The sequence below is a fragment of the Parathielavia appendiculata genome, assembly GCF_033297405.1.
Source record: "Parathielavia appendiculata strain CBS 731.68 unplaced genomic scaffold N657scaffold_2, whole genome shotgun sequence".
NCBI lineage: Eukaryota > Fungi > Ascomycota > Sordariomycetes > Sordariales > Chaetomiaceae > Parathielavia > Parathielavia appendiculata.
In genome coordinates this window covers 158210-177041 of record NW_026944221.1, presented here as the reverse complement: position 1 = coordinate 177041, position 18832 = coordinate 158210, and the positions used below count along the sequence as shown (strand labels likewise).

General features: G+C 56.4%; 10 protein-coding genes across 10 annotated transcripts; 5 read left to right on the top strand and 5 right to left on the bottom strand.

Annotated features, from left to right (window-relative positions):
- Positions 1-357: 357 nt before the first annotated feature.
- N657DRAFT_173619 (uncharacterized protein) lies at positions 358-1903 on the top strand. The gene has a single exon (XM_062786080.1). The coding sequence runs from the start codon at positions 608-610 to the stop codon at positions 1676-1678; it is 1071 nt and encodes a 356-aa protein (XP_062650491.1). The 5' UTR covers positions 358-607; the 3' UTR covers positions 1679-1903.
- Positions 1904-2067: 164 nt separating this feature from the next.
- On the bottom strand, positions 2068-3735 carry N657DRAFT_677460 (aldehyde dehydrogenase; the record flags this gene model as incomplete). Its single annotated transcript, XM_062795988.1, has 2 exons — positions 2068-2477; positions 2550-3735. The coding sequence occupies 2 exons, from the start codon at positions 3733-3735 to the stop codon at positions 2068-2070; spliced, it is 1596 nt and encodes a 531-aa protein (XP_062650490.1).
- A 963-nt stretch (positions 3736-4698) lies between these two features.
- N657DRAFT_640582 (mitochondrial ribosomal protein) lies at positions 4699-6796 on the bottom strand. Its single transcript, XM_062791998.1, has 3 exons — positions 5858-6796; positions 5495-5784; positions 4699-5426 (listed from the first exon to the last, which is right to left on the bottom strand). The coding sequence occupies exons 1-3, from the start codon at positions 6411-6413 to the stop codon at positions 5157-5159; spliced, it is 1116 nt and encodes a 371-aa protein (XP_062650489.1). The 5' UTR covers positions 6414-6796; the 3' UTR covers positions 4699-5156.
- A 382-nt stretch (positions 6797-7178) lies between these two features.
- On the top strand, positions 7179-8236 carry N657DRAFT_565740 (glycosyltransferase family 1 protein; the record flags this gene model as incomplete). The annotated part of the gene is made up of 3 exons (XM_062788381.1): positions 7179-7650; positions 7716-7854; positions 7936-8236. The coding sequence occupies 3 exons, from the start codon at positions 7179-7181 to the stop codon at positions 8234-8236; spliced, it is 912 nt and encodes a 303-aa protein (XP_062650488.1).
- Positions 8237-8338: 102 nt separating this feature from the next.
- Positions 8339-9545, top strand: N657DRAFT_173672 (uncharacterized protein). The gene has a single exon (XM_062786081.1). It carries the CDS (start codon positions 8690-8692, stop codon positions 9458-9460), a length of 771 nt encoding a protein of 256 aa, XP_062650487.1. The 5' UTR covers positions 8339-8689; the 3' UTR covers positions 9461-9545.
- Positions 9546-9613: 68 nt separating this feature from the next.
- On the bottom strand, positions 9614-12033 carry N657DRAFT_640580 (WD40 repeat-like protein). The gene is made up of 2 exons (XM_062791997.1): positions 11747-12033; positions 9614-11696 (listed from the first exon to the last, which is right to left on the bottom strand). Exons 1-2 carry the CDS (start codon positions 11849-11851, stop codon positions 9963-9965), a joined length of 1839 nt encoding a protein of 612 aa, XP_062650486.1. The 5' UTR covers positions 11852-12033; the 3' UTR covers positions 9614-9962.
- A 373-nt stretch (positions 12034-12406) lies between these two features.
- N657DRAFT_566211 (heterokaryon incompatibility) lies at positions 12407-12580 on the top strand (the record flags this gene model as incomplete). The annotated part of the gene is made up of 1 exon (XM_062788413.1): positions 12407-12580. A coding segment is annotated over one exon (174 nt), but the record flags the coding sequence as incomplete, so codon positions are not given.
- A 260-nt stretch (positions 12581-12840) lies between these two features.
- On the top strand, positions 12841-13852 carry N657DRAFT_630691 (uncharacterized protein; the record flags this gene model as incomplete). The annotated part of the gene is made up of 5 exons (XM_062790997.1): positions 12841-12984; positions 13036-13156; positions 13226-13335; positions 13376-13573; positions 13628-13852. The coding sequence occupies 5 exons, from the start codon at positions 12841-12843 to the stop codon at positions 13850-13852; spliced, it is 798 nt and encodes a 265-aa protein (XP_062650484.1).
- Positions 13853-15016: 1164 nt separating this feature from the next.
- Positions 15017-17589, bottom strand: N657DRAFT_640577 (HECT-domain-containing protein). Its single transcript, XM_062791996.1, has 2 exons — positions 15587-17589; positions 15017-15483 (listed from the first exon to the last, which is right to left on the bottom strand). Exons 1-2 carry the CDS (start codon positions 17511-17513, stop codon positions 15383-15385), a joined length of 2028 nt encoding a protein of 675 aa, XP_062650483.1. The 5' UTR covers positions 17514-17589; the 3' UTR covers positions 15017-15382.
- On the bottom strand, positions 17562-17993 carry N657DRAFT_640576 (uncharacterized protein). The gene has a single exon (XM_062791995.1). It carries the CDS (start codon positions 17901-17903, stop codon positions 17640-17642), a length of 264 nt encoding a protein of 87 aa, XP_062650482.1. The 5' UTR covers positions 17904-17993; the 3' UTR covers positions 17562-17639.
- Between the last annotated feature and the right edge of the window lie 839 nt (positions 17994-18832).

The window sequence follows — 18832 nt, the reverse complement described above, 5'->3', positions numbered from 1 at the left end:
AGCGGCCAGCCAGTGCGAAGCTGGGGCGTCCAGGGCGGCCGCCTCATCAGGCTGCGCAGGCGACTGTGAAGCAGTTACCGTGGACCTGTCGGCTGAGAAGGCGTGGGGAGCGCCGATTGAACCACCTCGGCAGAACAAAAGGAACGGCTCGGCAGCAAGAGACCCCGAAAACACTGAAACGTAGAATGCAATAGGTCTTGAAACTGTGGGGAAGGATCCGCGCAACGGAAAGCGACGGCCGCAGCTTGCGTGGATTACGGATTACAGTGGGCTCAGTAAGACAGTGTATCACCTTACTGGTAACGTACCTGAAGACGGAAGAGGTACGTATGTTCTCTGTACCAACTGTAATTTTGTAACTTGAAACCAGAAGCAACTTCATACGAGAGCGCTCTCACTTTTATGCTTGGATGGCGTATATCTCACCATATCCAACTTCCCAAACCCGAAGCAGAAATTTAGAAACTACAATTTTGTAACTCTTGTTCTCAGCTATTCACGCGGTCACATCATAATATCAGTGCAAAAAAAAGGGGGGAAAGGCCGCATTTTCAATTTTCTCTCTCACCTCGTCTGCCTCAAACGAGTTACGACAGACACACCAACCATGCCCATCACCATCCTCGCGCCCAGACCCTCCCGCCCCATCCGCGCCGACCCGGAAGATAATGTCTCCTCCGCCTCCGACACCGACTCAGAAGCAGGCGGAGTCGAGCTAGACGGCGACCTGCCCATGACCACCCGCCCGTCCAAACGAGCCCGCCTCACCACCAGCACCGCCTCCGACATCGTCACCCCAGGCGAGCTCATCACCGACGACCCCCAATGGATGCGCGGCCACGGCACGTATGTGACGCCCGCCACGACGGCCATCATCTCGTCGGTGGCCGGCACCATCACGCGCACCAACAAGCTCCTCTCGGTCCGCCCGCTGCGCGCGCGGTACACGCCCGAGGTAGGCGACCTCGTCGTGGGGCGTATCGTCGAGGTGCAAGCCAAGCGGTGGCGCGTCGACGTCGGCTCGACGCAGCTCGCCTCGTTACCGCTCAGCGCCATCAACCTGCCGGGCGGCATTTTGCGCAAGCGGACCGAGACAGACGAGTTGCAGATCCGCACCTTCTTCGCTGAGGGTGACTTGCTCGTGGCCGAGGTGCAGCAGTTATTCGCCGACGGCGGGGCGGTGCTGCACACGCGCTCGCTCAAGTACGGCAAGCTGCGCAACGGTGTGTTCGTCGCCGTCAGCGGGACAGGGGGTGGAGGCGGGGTGGTCAGGAGCCGGCGGCAGGTGTGGACCATGGATGCGGCGAACGGGGGCGGGCAAATTGATGTGGTGTTGGGCGTAAACGGGTACGTGTGGATCAGCAAGCACGTCGAGACGGCCGAAGCGGACGGCAACAGTAAGGCGGCGGGGATCACGAATATGGAGGAGAATGTCAGCACGACCATGTACTCGAGCCAGAACGACCGGATCGAGGTTGAAACTATGAGGGAGATTGCGAGGCTGCGGGGGGTGGTGACGGCGCTGGTGGAGAACGGTCTGCGGGTGGATGAGGACATGGTCATGAGGGGTTATCATGAGGCCGTGGAGATGGCCATGGTGTCGGCCGGAGGGCCGGACGACATCTACCTTGGGGGTGAGATGGGGCAGCAGTTGGCCGCGGCACTCAAGGGGACGTAATCTAGAGCTCGGCGTTTTGCCAGAAAAATATCAAAAGCTGGGCTCTGAGGTTCCTGCTGAGCCCATCCCGTTACTACAAGCTATTTAACGCAAGAAACGTGGCTTAATGATGCCTGGTATCTTCTGAAAACAAAGCAACTAAAAGGGACCCTGTGATCATTCCATAGAGGTGTTGATGGAGAAAGGGAAAATGACCCTGAGTGTGTCAAATGCAATGGACCTGTAAAGGTCATCGGCGTCGGCCATGCTCGACCGCAATGTTATTACACCATCGTATAAGTGCATTATTACCCGTCTCCTAGATGGCAAAAAATGACATTAGATCCCTGAACATAGAACCCAAAAAAACAAGTGCACGAAATGGGAAGCAAATCCAACACTGCCCACCCCTATCTGCCAAAACGGTTCGTATAAAGATAATGGGCCAGGAGCACAGCCAACCACCGCAAGAACGCACCTTTGGCGCCCTTACCGCCCAGACACAGCACCATCTTGGCCCAGTATCCGAAACCCTTGATGACCTTGCCGTTGCGGTCAAAGTTGGGCTTCTTAGCCGTGAACCGGTTCAGCAGTTTGAGCTTGGCCATGTTGTACGGCATGTAGCGCACGTCAATGATCTTCTCGGCCCACGCGGGCGTCTCCGAGACGGTGCGGAAGTGTGTGAAGCAATCGAAGCTCGCCTTGCCGCGGTAGACGCCCCAGCCACTGTCGCCGACGCCGCCGAACGGGATGCTATTGACCGAGGCGTGGAAGAAGGCGTCGTTGAGCGTGGCGCCGCCCGATGTCATTTCGTTGAGGACTTTTGTCGGTTGTGTTAGTCCAAGAGATTCATGAGAGTCTTGGGGGTCAGGGTGTGGTTGTTCTGGCGTACCTCTCTGGTTTTCTGCCTTGGAACCAAATGAAAAGAGGGCGAGCGGTGTGCGGTGAACCCGGTTGGCAACGTTGAGGGCCTCGTCGAGCGAGTTGACCGGATAGATGCAGAAGATGGGCCCGAACGACTCTTCCTGCATCATCGGATCGTCCACCGAGCTTACGAGCACAGCGGTAGGCTCGATGAAAAGCTCAGACTCGTCCAGGGCGCCACCCATGACGATCTTACCTTTGGTGCCATCCAGCATCTTCTTCAGCCGCAGAAAATGCTTATGGTTGACGATGCGCGCCAGGTCCGGACTCGCCTTGGCGCCGTTGGGGAACATGTCCCTGTACGCCTGCTTGAGGTGCTCAATAAAAGTGGGGCCAACGTCCTTGTCGATCAGGACGTAGTTCTGGGACAGGCAGACCTGGCCCGCGTTCATAGTCTTGCCCCAGAGCAGCCGCCTCGCGGCCAGCGCGAGGTTGGCGTGCTTGGTGATGAAGGCCGGGTTCCTGCCGCCGAGCTCGAGAACGACAGGCGTCAGGGTCTCGGCGGCCTTCTTCGCGACGATGGTGCCAACCGCCGCGCTGCCCGTGAAGAAGATCTTATCCCACTTCTCGTTCAGCAGCGCGGTGGTCTCGGGAATGCCGCCGTTGACGACGGCAAAGGCAGTCGTGTCGAGCCTCGTCTCGATCAGCGCCTTGAGCACCATTGCACACGCGGGCGTCACCTCGGAGGGCTTGAGGACGGCAGTACAGCCGGCCGCGATGGCGCCCACGAACGGGGCCAGGAGGAGCTGGACGGGGAAGTTGTAGGGACCGATGATGAGCACGGTGCCCAGGGGTTCTTTGCGAACGCGGTAATTCATCAAGGAGAAGGGCGGCGGGAGGTCGGGCGACCCCAGCTTGTCATCCTTGGCGTACTTCTCGAGATGGTCGAGCATGAAGATGCAGTCCTTCTTCAGCCAGTCAATCTCGGTGATCAAGGCCTCAAAGTCGGACTTGTGCAGGTCCTTGGCGAGCGCAGCCAGCAATTGGGGCGTGTAGTCCTCCAGGGCCCAGTAGAGCTTGCGCAGCTGCACCTGGCGCCATTGCAGCTTCTTGGTCTTGTGGGTGCGGAAGGTCCCGCGGACAGAGTTGGTGATCTGGGGAATGGCGTCGACGGCCGTGGCCTGGAATTCAGACATCGACACCTTGGCAGCCATGGTTGCAGCTGTGGGAGACTCTGAACCTCTCGAATGTGATCGCTGGCCTTGCGAAAGAAACGAGGACTGAGCGTGCGACCAAGAAATACCAATCCACCCCAACTGGAAGGGCGGACAACCGGCGCAAGAGGAGCTCGGAATCGTCCCTATCCCGTCAATGTTGCAGGCCGTCGTTCAACACATACAAACCTGAGTTGGTGGACAGAGGCATGTCCAAAAAGAACAGCTGCCTGAGAAACTTGAAACCTGCATGGCAGGAACCTCGGCATCCGCGGACGAAGCGAACGCTGCTCTGTGCGCCGGAAGGCAATCCTTCCAATCTCGCACATCACATGTTGCGTCCACACCACCGGGACGCTATCGCTTTAACTTTCAAACTTATCCAACACAAATACCCACAGAGTATCGGCAGTCATACAGCGACTCATTAGGTAAAGATAATGAGTACAAATTTGATATTCCATGGCACGAACCCTAACTCAAGCTGCAACCCATGATATTGAGCGCTTCAAAGTCTTGACCAAGTCGACTTGCTCAGGAGCGGACCGTTAAAAGCAGCTCACCCGGAATAGCAGCTGCATGGCAGGGTCGGTTGCAGCCTTGGCACGAACCCCGCTTCCCCACAGTGCCCAAGCCACACGCTCAGAATAGGGATAGGATATTCGGATTACTTCTGATCATTGGAAAATGAAACAGGGCCTTGAAAGTTCAATTCTCAGATATCTCACCTATATCTACAGTATTTGGCAAATGGCGAAGAGCTAGGGCTAGGGCTACTTGAGGTGACAATTCTACTACCCTCCCCAACAGTTCGCTAAGCGAGTCCCTAGCCCGAGATTTCCATATAATTAGCTGTAAGACCCGTATTTCCATTTCGCCAAGCCTTTTCAATGAGAGCCTGAATGAAATTATATTTAAAATTTGGCTGATATCTTGGAAAATGAAATTTTCGTTTCCCATTCCTTGCTCAGAAGTCCGAGGGCCCTTGGCTCGCGACAGCTTCAACAGGCGGCAAAGAATTATCGTTCGAAAGAAAGGCCGATGTTGTGGCCCCTTTGACTTCGAAACGGGTTCTCTCCATAGGCTCAGTTCAGAGTTGCAACCACAGATAGCCCCTTATGAGAGACATGCGATAGGCTGTTGTCCAGTCAATGCCGAGAGGTCTACGAGCCGAAGCACGAGTATACATTGCGACGCAACGAGATCCCAGCTCTCCCAATCCTCTATGAGTTGATGTACATTGAATCTCATAATACAACAGCCAATTCCACGCCTCGACGAGAATCCGTTCCGGCAGGACAATGGCTGGAAGGTGTGGCCGATGAGCCCACCGTCCTCCGGATCATGGCAGGCATATGTTTCCGTCTAGTCTGGCCGAAGGCGACAGGTCGCCCTGTTTCAACGGGCATGATTGCCGAGGCCTACCTTCGGCCACGCTGCCCTCTCCTCAACACCGGAACCACCTCGACGGGCTTGGCGTGAAGCATGGCCTGTTGGATGGCCTGCACGCCATCGATCAAGGTCCCCTCCGTCCTCTTCTGTTCGTCCAGCAGCAGCGCCTGTTTCCGCTGTTCCTCGAGCTCCTTTCTCCGCTCCTCTGTCAGATACCATTTCTTGGGAAACTTGATCTGGGGCTTGAATTTGTGGTGGCGAGTATCAAGGGGAATGTCCTCAAACATGTCGGTGGGGTCCTAGAGTGTCCGGTCTTAGCCACGGGGAAAACCAAAGAAATGGCGACGCGGCTCATCGGCTTCCATACCTTTGCGGCCTCGATCATCTTGTTCACGAGGTCCCCTAAGTATCGCTTGTTCTGGGCCTGGTGCTCGAATCGCTCGCAGCTCATCTTGATGATGTCCTTCTCCGGGTTGTACCTGGACCCGGCAAGCTTCTTGAGCTTCAGCTGCTGAGCCTCGCTGAGGCCGGGCAAGTCCTTGGGGCAGAACTCCACTACGACCTTCCTGTCGGCGGGGTGGAACTCGCCCATGTAGGTTGTGTATCGGAACCGGAGGACCTCGTCTTCGGCGGGCGGCTGGAACGGCTTGGCGAGTTCTGGTTCGAACTTATGTTAGGTTTCTGGCCCAGGGGGAGAACTGAAACGGACGCAGGGTCCGAAGAAGCTTACTCGAGAGAAGCGGCATCTCCCAGACAGCGATGCGCGCGTATTCTCGGAATTCGCGATGCTCCTCGAGCTTGGCGTGACCCATGGCCATGATATCGTCCTCCTCAAAATCGTCCTCGCCAACCTCGTCCGTGATCAAGTCCTGGTCGGTTTCCTCCACATGCCAGAAGCTATCCTTCTTGGGCATTATTGGCCTGCGAAGCTGCGCAGACTCCTCGTTGACTTCTTGCGCAAGCTTCTCGATGTTTTGCTTCTCGGGGAGCGGCACCTTGCTCCAATCCTCCAGCATGCGCTGGGCCAGCCGTCGCTCTTCGTCGCTGACGCTCTCATCGCGGATGAAAGCATTTAGGAACTCGCCGGGGTTCTTGAATACCTTTTCCAACTCGTCTTCGGCCTCCTTTGCGGAGGCGTCGTCCTCTGTTGGCGTGCTGGCGGATCGCCATTGTGTCGTCGATAATGGCCGCCGATGAGTCAATTGCGGAACAGCGGAAGCCCGGAGGTTTGGTAGCCTCCGGCTAGGCCGGAGACACAGCCGAAGGAGGTTGACGGGGGAGGCCATGCCGGATTGTCGAGTCGGGTCGTGGTTGGACGCGGCTCCCGATGCGTGGTGGGAACTCGGATGGCCAAAAATCTGGAGTTGCTGGCTCCGAGCGGATCACTAGCCACACCTGCACCGCCACAGTCTACATTCCCGATTAAGTTGGATGTACACAGTAAGTTTAGCCATGTCTGAGATACTGATGCCTCATTACATATTGGGCTTATGAGCTATCAATTGGCAATAGACTATAAGCCCTGTCGAGCAGTTCTTAGTTTCTGTTTGCAATCCTAAGACTCTGTGCAAAGCGTTGTATGGAGAGGTCGAGAGAGGTGATGAGTGGGGAAGCATATCAATGGATCAAAAGACTCCGGCCCTATGTCACTAATTGTGATGGCATGTGACTGTTAACCCGGATCTTCTATCTATTTAAAGTTATCTCTACCACCTATAGTGCAGTATTGTGTGACCTGTACGGATCCGTACAGATGAACATGTACCCCTATTGCGACTCTTCGCTCACAGAACAATCGCCAGCACAAACATGTTACCCCACCTGCGAAGCTCCGCTCTCACTTGCCTAAGATTATGTTCCGAACTACTGCCGAAGTTCTTCCGCTATCTTGCGAGATTTGTCCAAAGTTCAACCTGCACACCGCCTCATACTCCCTCACACTCCGTGCTATTCTGCCAGTAATGGACCCCTTCAACGCGGTGTTCCTCCTTGGCAGTGGCCTTGGCCCCGCTCAATTCCAACAACCCCAAGATGCCGCGCCGGCCGCTGTCATGGCCAACGGCGTCAATGGTGTCGACGGGGACAGTGACAGCGCTCCGAGCTCCGGCTCGGACGCAGTCACTGCTGCCCAAGCTCGTGAGCGAAAAATTCAGAAACGTGATTTTATTCACAATGACCGTTCTCAAGCTCACCAGACCACAGCCCCTCCTCCGCCACCCCAGCTGCCTGGTCGCCAATGCCTCGTCACGGTCGGAGCAACGGCTGGCTTCCGCTCCCTCCTCGAGGAGGTTAGCAGTGCGGGGTTCCTCCAGTGCCTCGCGGGTCATGACTACAGGACCCTCGAGATCCAGTGCGGCCCTGACCTCGACGCCATCACGGAGCGCGTCGCCCGCCTGACCGACGAGGAGCGGGTCGGCATTTCGGTCATGTGCTTCGGCTACACGACCGAGATGCAGTCACACATCCTCGCCTGTCGTGGCGAGGTGAACGTGCGTCCGGCGGGGTGCGTTATCTCCCATGGCGGTAAGCTTTGCTGTCGATCCTACCACACACGTGTTCCGACGGTCCCAGCTCACACTTCGTCTCAGGCACTGGAACTGTGGGCGAGGTACTGAGTCTCGGCGCCCCACTCATTGTCGTCGCGAACTCGACGCTGATGGACAACCACCAACTTGAGCTGGCTGAGAGCCTCGAGAACGACGGCCTGGCCGTCATTGGGCACCTCGGGTAAGAACCTTATCTTTCTGAATGACTTGCGCTGATTCTTTCTCTTTCGTTTGTTGCACAATGCTAACCAATTATCATCAGATCACTCGTCGACGCGGTCGATCTCATTGCCGACCGAATCACCCAAGGCACGTTGGACGCCCTGCCGCCGTACTGCCCGCCGTCGTTTCCCGTTTCTGCCGCCGATCGCGTTACTCTCTTCGATTGGATGGTACTGACCTGCTACCCAGCCGAGTTTGCTGCGCAGATGAACGCGCTCAACCAGGCCGTCCTGGAAGCAAATTTCGCCAACGCGTCACAGCAGCAACCGGATGGAAACGGCAATGGCCCGGCCGAGGCGGTCAACAACCAGGAGGACGACGGCATGCCCCAGCTCGACTAGGAGCTAGAGACTGGTATTGCCGTACCTGGCGCCGGTGGTGGGGTCCAAAATGAAGACGGGAAGGAGCCCATCGAGCTCGAGGCGAATCCTGCGCCCATTGTCAACGGCAACGGCAACCTCAACAAAGGCATGGTCCAGCTCAACTAGGGATTTGAGTTTGGCGGCCTGGCCGTGCCTGGCGCTGGCGGAGGCCTGGTATTCAGGGATGAGCAAGATGAATTCATCTCCGAACTCGACCTGAATCACACTCCGCCCACCGTCAACGGAAACGGCAACCTCCACGACGAGCTTTTGGAGTTTATTCAGGTGTTTGCGGAGGCAACTGCTCCGCTTGCTGCTGCCCTCGAAAACGAAAATAAAGAGGGTGACCGGATCATCGAACCTGCCCCGGCAAATCAACCTCTGCCGACCATCAACGAAGAAGACGAACTGAACAATGAACTGGTGGAGTTTATGCGGGGTTTTGCGAATGCCATTGCTCCGCTTGCTGCTGCCCTCGAAAACGAAAATGAAGAGGTTGACGAGCCCAACGACCCTGATTTCGCAAACGTCCGTCTTCCCACCGTCAACGGAATCGGCAATCAAATCAACGGTATTCCTCAGCTCATTCAGCAATTCGAGGCTTTCGGCTTCGCTACGCCGGGTTTAGGTGGAAATTGGAACGACGAGGGTGACGAGCTCGTCGACGCTGAGGTCGCAAACTTCCCTCTTCCCACTATCAACAATAACTACAATCATTTCAACGGTATTTTCGATGAAATCAACGGCATCCCCCCGTCTACTCGGCAATTCGGCGCTGGCAATGCCATTGCCTTTGTTGGTGACGCAGGTCCAAATGAACCGGAAGCCGAACTCATCGACCTTGACCTGGCAAACGCGCCTCTCCCTATCAACGACAGAAATGGCTTCCAACGCACTACCCAGTTCACTCAAGAATTCGAGGCTGCAAGCGTGGCTGCCGGGCTTGGTGCAGGCGGTGCAGTCGAGTTTCAACTGGAAGGAGGCGAGCGTGTCAACCTCGACATTGCCAACTTGCCTGTCCCTAATCTAGATGAGATTGGAGATGGAATTGGGACTGGAAATGGGGACACCGAAGTCGGCAACCTCCAGACGGATCTTGGCACCAATTTGGTCGATAGCTGGGATGGCGTTTGGGCGACCGAGGACGAGGCAGAGGCCATGACGGGGGAAGAGTTGATGCACCTGATGTTTGGAAACAATTGAGTCTCTGAGATGGGGCGTTTATGCCATCAGCAATGGCGTGTTTCAGGTTCCGCGGCTGGAATTGGATTTTGGGACGATTGTAGTCCTGATTTGGTGGGAGGGAAGCTGGGGAAAGAACATGCGGTGGAGTATCTGACAGTGGCCTGGGACAGAGGAGAGTGGTTATTGTATGTTTCTCGGACGGTGGGATGGTTACCATGCGGTTTTCCACTGCTTATTGGTTGGAGGAGATACCCGTTCTTACGGTCCCCTTGGTCAGGGTCAGATTTACGGTTCGATTATCATAGTTTCAGATGTGTGGTTTAATAAAGATGGGCTTGAAGTCTTCCGGTACCTTGCATATTCACGCAGGTCCGGTCATAGATGGAAAACCTAATTGACTTCCTTGTCTTCGTTTTTCCTCATCTCACTCGTAACATCGTGATTCTATCCGTCTTGCCTGCTTTACCATACCACATACGACCAACACGAAACCCCCATACCATATCACACATCTATTAGCTCATTGCAAACCCTTCAAACCCCATATCTTGACCGCCGCATCCCCTCCCGTACTCGCAACCCTCGTATGCCCTTCGACCCACGCAACGCCATACACGCCATCCTTGTGCGCGTTGGCCGCCTTGACCCGGCTGCCCGGCTTCGCCAGGCTCCACACGTGCACGTTGGTGTCGAGCGCCCCGCTGATGGCGTGCGTCCCCACCGCGTTCCACGCAATGCTCAGCACCCGCGCCGTGTGCGCCGACCACCGGTCCGTCGCCACCTCCCAGTTTGCTGTCTTGTAGACGACAATCTTTCCTGCCGCGTTGCCCGCCGCGAGGTGGGTGCCGTCCGGGGAGAAGGAGAGGGCGGATATTGGGGAGGTGGAGGTGCTCAGTGTGTGGGACGGTGTGAGGGTGTTGCTGGAGCTGGAGAGGGTGTAGATTTGGACTGTGTTGTTGTTGGCTGCGCCGACGGCGACGGTGGAGCCGTGCGCTGCGATGACGCTTGGTGTGAAGTCGGTCGGGAGCTGGGTGAGATGTTTGGTGTCTGCGTAGACGGCAATGCTGTCGTTTAGAGCGACGATGGTGCGTCCTGTGGAGGTGGTGGCAATGCCTTTGGGTTGGGATGGGAGCTTGATCGAATTGCCGAGGAAGTTGTTGGTTGATTCCTGGATCGTGCGCAGCGTGTCGTCCCAGCCTACGCTGTAGGTTTGGCCGCCGGCCGAGGCGAACTGGGTTACTTGGTTGGAGTGTGCTTGACCATCTACCGCGGTACCGGTGCCTGTCGAAACGTCCCAGCTGCAGACCTTGCCGTCAAAACTGCCTGTTGTGAGGATCTTGCCCTTGCCCTCGGACGTCACGCCCAGCGCGGTGACACTCTTGTTGTGCCCCTGGACGACTTTGGCTGGCTTGTCGCTCCCTTCAGTGAGGTAGTTGAGATCGCCGCTCAAGCTCAAGCTGATGATGAGCCCGTCGGTTCTCCCGTGCGGCCACACCACGCCAACTTGCTGATCCGCAACGTTGACACTCCCTTCTTCCCCGACTCGCCACGTCTGCACACACTCACCGGACTCGGCATCCCACACCCGCACAGTCTGATCCGCGCTGGCCGTCACAAACCGCTTCGAATCCTTCGCCCAGCTGACGGCGAAGATGCTCCCCGTGTGTACGCCTTCGCCCACCTGCTTCGTCGGTTCGCCCGTCTTGCCATCGTACAGCTGAATCCGCCGGTCCGCCCCCACTGTGACCAGGGCGCTCCCATCCGGACTGAACGCGGCGCCCATGACAAACCCCTTGTGCAACCCCGCAGCCTTGCTCGCGAACTTGAAGGGGGGGCCGTGCAGGAAGCACATGGTGCTGTCGTCGGACACGGTGGCGGCGCGCAGGGGGCGCTGCTGGCGGATGGCGACGGCATTGACGACCTTGCTGTGGCCGCTGACCTCGCCGACGCTGTTGCCACTGTCGGCGGTGAAGCAGTGGCCGAAGCGCTCGCGGCCGTCGCCGACGGCGATGACGCGCTGACTGTCGCCGTCCCAGGCCAGGTCGTTGATGCGGCCCGAGATGATGGCAAACTCGCCCTTGGTGTTGACGGCATCGACAGCGTCCCACACGCGCACTTTGCCCGAGACGTCGCCCGAGGCAACCCAGAAGCCCGAGGGCGAGAACTTGGCGACTATCGTGGTGGTCGTATGGCCCGTGTATTGCTTGCAGAGGGAAGGGTCGTCGATGCTGCGGAGGAAAATAGATTTACCGGACTGCCGTTGGCGTCAGAGAACGGACGGTAACGTGTGAAGAGGAAACTCACCGCGTAAGCTATGCGCTCGCCCTTTGGATCGCACGAGAGCTGTGTTGGCTGACCTCGCGTTGTTGCGGGCGCCGCAGCCAGGATCTTCTCAATCTCGATGGACATGGTTGAATTCGTATGATCGAGAGTGTGCGTATTCTAATGCAACAATCTGGAACTCTGAAATCTGACAAGAGAGAGAAGGAAAAGGAGATTTGTTCGCTGGGAGGTGAATGATCAAGTGATGGAGCTGGCTGAGCTATGGAGGGGTATCAATCAGGGGTTGCGTGGTCGCGGGGCAGCGAGCTGACGCCTAAACAGTGCCTCAGGGGTGATTGGAGCCTGATGCTTGACTTCGTCACGCCCAGGTATGAGGGTTAGGGTAAGCTACCTTAACCAAGCTCGAGCTAAGGTAGCGAGACTAACTCCTACAATTGAAATGTTTCGCCAGATGATTCCCGAAGCACTTTGAGTTCTAAAATCTAGGTAACAGATTCCCGAATCTTGGTCCATCGATAAAATCGTCACTCCCCGGCTCCTCATCACCGAAACTCAAACGGGTCGCATACAGTACGGGATCCCGAGTCATCGATGGGGAAACGCGGACGTATTCCAAGCTAAAGCTAGGTAACTTGGCGGCAAGCCGGAATCCCCGTCAACGAGTTATGCAAAACCTTCTAGGACGCTTTCGTAGCGGCGAAGAAGTTCGGCGTTCGGGACATATGGATCGACTCGCTCTGCATCATACAAGACAGCACGGACGACTGGCAGAGGGAAGCTGGTCTGATGCAGCAGGTCAATTCAAACGCCAGGTTCAACATTTCCGTGACCGGCGCCGAGAATGGTAACGCGTGACTTTTCTTCAACAGACGCCGGCTCGCAGTTGCCCCGTTCACCCTTGACATCACCGGCACGGTGAGAACGGGAACAGCCAGTGCTACATGCAGCCGGGACGCTACCGGCTCATCAGCCCGTGCCTATGCTCCTTCAATATCTCGCACCGCCGCTGAACGTGAGGTGCTGGGTCACGCAGGAGCACCTTGCTTGCCCGACAGATCGTGCATTTCTGCCGGGACCAGATGTTCTTTGAATGCCGCGAGTTGGAAGCTTGCGAAATGTTTCCCCGCGGCCTCCCGAAAACGAACACCTTTAAGGCCAGTGACGATTGCGTGCTGTGGTACGGGCGCTTCAAGCGCGTGGTTCCCGGCGTCCCGAAAGTGACCGAGTATGGGGGCGAGAGGCTAGGTCGATGGCCAGGCGTAGGGCTGCTCCGGTTATCGGTTCACTAGAATATCTCCACTTGGGCCCAGCTGGTCGAGACGTACTTGATGCTGGCCCTGACCAAGCCTGAGGACAAGCTGATTGCCTTCACGGAAATAGCCAATCTGATGCAGCAAAGGCCCGAAATGAGCGGCGACGTGTATCTTGCGGGTCTTCGGAGGCGCCATCTTCCATACCACCTCTTCTGGGAGAAAGACTCTCCTTGACGTCATTACAAAGAGCGGAGGAAAGAGAATGGTGAGCCCGCCACCAGGCTGGGGACCTACGTCGCCCCGTCATGGTCGTGGGCGTCCGTCCAGGGACATGTCTCGCTCCACTACGGTCCGATCGTGACAAAATTTCCACGGATACAACGAAATCCTGGTGGAGATTCTCGAGCCAGAGACGTACGCGTCAGGAGAGGACGTCATGCGCTCGGTGTCCCGAGGCTACATCAAGCTCAGGGACTTTCCGCGGAGGGCGGGTGTTAGAAAGCGGGAGGCGCAAGCTTGGCCTTCGGGGTCGGTTCTCACCATGGTTCTCAGCGGTGAGAGTTTCGAGTGTGATGCCTGGATGGACAAGACAGATGTAATTGGGGTTGGAAGTAGCGAGGGCAAACCTGTATACTGTCTACCAACTAAGATGTCCGAAGGCACCCGATGCACCGAGGGCGTGATTCTCGAGCAGCTGGATCTCGATCGGGATATTATCAAGCGGGTGGGGAGGTTCACAGTTCAGGGGTACGCGGCGGCCCTTGTATTTTATGGTTTTGGATGGGAATTTTGGAAGAGACCGGGGTCGAGTGCAAGAGCCGTCATGATGGAGAAGGCTGCAGTTCTCAGCGAGCGGGTGGTCACTCTGCTGTGATCAGAGATCGCTCAGCAGCATACAGTTATGAGTAATACGGCAGTGTAACAAGGACAATGAGTGCGCTGATATCGACCCTTTCTAGAACCGTTATTCAGAGGAATGATATTAGACCAATCAAGCTTGTCGACTTCCAAGCATTGTCTGATAATGAAGTTGTTCCGGCGTGTTCCACTTCGCATTTACGGATGCAGATAGCTGCGAAACCCAACGCGGCATCAGACCCCGTGTTGTTAGAGACTTCTCCGTCGTGTACGCCGAAACAGTGGCCTAGTCACCGTACGAGAGTGGTGGATGATTAACTATTGAATCGACAGCTGCGCAGATATATCATTTGGTTGACTTTAGTTACCTCTTCTGACAGGGACCAAGCACAACTGCGACACCCGGTTGAGAGGATAACAGCAAGCTCTCTCATCGACATGGTAGGAGACGTTGAGCTGATAATAGCCACGCTCGCTACTGTCCCTGCTCATTGAGAAGTCGAAGTGAATGTCGCAAGCCGATTGGGGTCGTTCTCTTCCTCTTCGTCCCTTGTAGCTTCAAGCCGTGGCCAAATCCAATTTGACACCGAGAGCTGTACAAATGTGAGTCATACCATGGAGCACAGTGGACAGCCGCGGACCGCTGCGTCGTGAACCTGCTCGAGCTTCTCGTGGTAGGCGTACCTGAAGCATATGGAGTACCCGTCATATCTGTAAGTCTTTGACGTCCCCGCAAACACGTCTTGACAGCTTTACACAGCGCGTGCTCTGGACGCCCTACTGTTCGCCAGACATTAACGACATGGGTTGGGACGTCTTATTGTAGCTGAATTATTCATTCAAACAACTCTTTGAGCAAGGTTTCGTCTCCGGTCTTGATGATACAGTCTATTTCCTGACATGGACGAGGGTCGATCGGCCACCTCTGACATCGTCAACTTTGAAGGAAGGGGGTCAGGTAGACGTCCCGTTCTGCGCACATGAGACATGATGCGACGGAGGAGGCCACGTCACGAGCACTCAGCCACGCCTTCCCAAGTGATCACTGACTGACCTCGTGCAAGGCACACAAGCAGCCAACGCAAACTGGTTTCATCATCATCTAGGTACATACCCAATTCCGCTTAGACAAAGCATTTCGATCGTGTCATTGCTGCTATCCTAACTAAGGTATTTAAAGTGTAGGTCACGGTAGCGCACAGTTTCCGCCCCGTTTGCCTGAGCCCCCAAACACACGACACTCGACACACAATCCAGGAAACTCAGCCCACCAGACGATGTTGCACGCAAAGGACGAAGCCGATACTGAACAACAAAGAGCCCATCCAGTCATCATGTATCTATATACAGGACTTGTTTAGGAAGAAAAGAAAAAGAGACCCCGTTCATCCGGAGAGACAAGAGAAAAGAGGTACGGAGGGGAGGACAAGGACGCAATAGGTAGGGTAAAACGACACAACAAGCCAGCGCAACACCATCCGTTGGAGAGGGCAAAAGGAAATGCAGAAATGGAAAACCAATGGTGTATCCCGCCCGCTCCGCAATGTTACTCCTGCCCGAAACCCATCGTCTCCTCCACCGCCATCGTCAACTTGTGCTGCAGCTGCTCCAGCGTCTTGTACGGAGGAAGGTCCAGGCGGTTGAAGCTAGAACACACACACATGTTAGCCACTAGGCTTATAACAAATACCCAAAGTGACGGAAGGGGGGGGACGAAGGAGGAGGAAAGAGACAGCAAAAAGAACTCACCAAGTATGCGCCTTGGGCAGATTGTTGATATCTCCCGCCTTTTCAATAGTGAACCGTCTCGGCCCGTCGCTACCCTGCAGGTCCTTGAACCCATTCACCGGAATACGCGACGTTCCCGTGGTGAACTGCAGCAGCCTCGACTTTTGCTCGCCGTCCCACGACCGCACCGTCTGCCAAAAGAACTGAATTACCTCGTCCGTCTCGGTATACCCGCGATAGTCGGTGTGCTTCTTCCAGTCGTCCACATCAATCTCGGCGATGCCGCCAATCAGCAGCTCCAGCTCGCGCTCATCAAACACATTGATCAGGTCCTGCGGAATCAGGTCATGGAACCCCTCCTTGAACGCCTCAAACTGCTCGGCAATGCGCTTTTGGATACGCCACTTGACCATCAGGTCGACGTACTCCTTTTTGTTCTCATTGGTCACCTCGATGTTGCGCCCGTTGGGGATCAGGTCCTCGACCGTGATGACGCCAAACCGCTCGTCCTCAGTCGAGAAGGTCTGCTCGAGGATGCCGCCCGAGATGTCGTTGTCCAGCATCCACTGCAGCGACCGGTGGAAGTCGGCGTCCACGCCCTCCATGTCGGCCAGCACCACGGGCTTGCCCAGAATCATCTTGTACAGTGCCCCGATGAAGAATGCGTCGAGGAACCGCCGGTGGAAGATGGCGAGGCCGACCACCCGCCCAATGAATTTGAAGTAGTTGAGATGCTCCGGGTTGATGCCCGAGTGCGGGTTGATCTGGAGCGTGTAGTTGTCGTGCGCCGAGTACTCAAACAGGCAGTAGAAGGGATTGAACATCTCGTGCGACAGCAAGAAGAAGAACTCTCTCGAAAGACCACCGTAATCCAGGCCGTCCTCGCCGTCAAACTTGATCATCAGTCGCTTCTTGAGATCTGTGGGCGACTGCCGCGAAATCTCGGCAAACGAGTCCTCAAAGATGTGCGAGCGCCTAACCTTAATATGGCACTGGCCGGAAAGGATGCGCATGGCCGGCTGCGACCGGAAGTAGATAAGCTTCCGCCGGAAGTCACGCTTGTATTGAGGCACGTTCTGGTCGAGCGACGACGGCAGCCGGGGGTCGTCCCACGTCGTTGTCTTGGTGTTGTGGTCGACAAAGTAGACGCGTGCTGTGTTCGTCAACCGCATCTCCCAACCGCTAGGCAGTGGACCGAGCTGCGAAACCGGCTGCTGCTGGATCGTGCCACCCTGGTTGTTCTGCCCGCCGTACATGCGGATGTACTGCTGACGCCGCGGATCCACCCACGTCGTGGTGCGCGTGTTGTGGTCAACAAAGTAAGGTCGGCCCTCCGGAGTCCACCTCTGTTCCCAGCCCGGGGGAAGCTCACCCGTCCCTGCCGTCGTGGTTCCCGTGTGCAACATGGTCGAAGCGGCCGCGGCCTGGGTCGCTGCTTGCTGGGCCTGGAGCGTCGGCGAATTCGACCCGGTACGGTCTTCGGGCAGGGTACGGTTCTGATGTCTCTGTCGCTCCACCTGGGTGTTCGCCTCGGCAACGCGGGCGTCGACTAACCCCGTGCCAGTCGGCCTGTTCCAGCTCGTCGTTCTCGTGTTGTGGTCGACATAGTAAGTCCTCCCGAGGTTGTCCTCCCGGCGCTCCCAGCCGGCCGGTAGCCGTCCCTGGGCATCCTCAAACGGGCTCAACGTACTGGTAGCTTGCCGGGGATGAGCAGTCCCGTTTATCGAAGCGTTGGCAGCAGCAGCGCCAGGGGCGTTGGCTGACTGCGTCGATACTAAACTTGCTGGGCGATGGGGCATAGTCAGCTGAGCACCCGGCGTCGGCGTGCCGTTGGGGCCCGACATGGCTGATGAAGGTCTTTCGGAGGCACGATCGCCGTTGGTAAGAGAAGAGGCCTGTGGGCTGAGGAGGGAGGGTCGGCTGGATGAAGCAGGTGGCGGTTGCGTCATGCGGTTCGGAGCTGACAGGTTGGTGGAGAGGTTAATGATCAGCTTTCCGTGTACCACCAGGTTATCAGTCGTTGACTTTTTCAGGTCTCGCGTGAGCATCTGGTCTACAAAGGGGGTGCCAGCATATTAGCTAGGATGAAAAGAGTCATCATGCCAGAGCCAGGGAGTGGGGTTTACCGTACCATCCGCCTCTGGAACCAGCTCAATGACATCTCCTATCCGGATATTGATGACTCCAAGGAAACCTTGGTCCTTCTTCTTGAATTTCTTCTGGTCAAACACTTGTACCGCCAGAATGCTATCCTCGTTGACTTTGCTGTTGCTTGTGAGCTGCACTGTCCCAGCTGCCGCCGTCGTGCAGAGGTCGCGCTTACAAGTCAAAGCTCTCATTCCAATACGGATTCAACGTTCGTTTAGAAACTTGTGTCGTCTTGGTCTGCTCGCCATTGATAGTGGCGACCGCAAAGGGGTCGGGAAGTTCTGTAGACGAAGTCAGCATCCGGCAACCGTGGTATACGAGCTGTGTAACAGGAGTCCAGGACATACTGAACACATCTCGCTTGTATAAGCCGTCGGCAGCGATGACTGGATGGCAAAGTTAGTGGCAACTTCGAGATGAGAATTCCAGCGATCTGATCGCGGACAGGGAAGGGCTGATGTACTCGTTACGCGCAGGTTCGGCTGGCTGTTGTATGACAGTTAGCACGGCATTCATCAAATACTTTGGCTCGGAGAATCAGGGGCACGCTGCCGAAGGAACAGTTCGCCATCACCAGGGACTGGAACGTACGCTGGAAGCCCTGCATCCATCCGGCTGCTCATGGTTGCCGACAGCACAAGGCAGACCTAGCTAGCACGTGGCGCCGTGTCTCGCCCACCAGTCCCGCCGGCGGTTGATCGGACGGTCAACGGGTTGTGGAACGAAAACGGAATTGTTGGTCGGCGGTGACGGCGAGTATCGCTGGTTGATCGGGGATGATGGGAAGTGGGATTTGGGCGATGCAGCGTCTCGGGGAGGCCGCGCAATTAGCAGGAGGACTTGGGTCGGAAAGTAGCAACACACACGTCGAGGGCGGCAAGATCCGGGATCAGCAAGCAAGTGCGTTGCGAAGATGCGAGCGCACCTGGACCTCGAAGGGGTGGAAGGTGATGAGGCTGTGCTGTCAGGGCCACCCCGCTTTCGAACCTCGTTGGTTTAACCTAAGTATTATGACCCGATTTCGAGCGGCGACACAGGCAAGAAAACGCGGTGACGCAGTGGCTGACTGCGTACACTGCATACAACACTTTGTTGGACTTGACGAGCGGGTAAGCTGCAG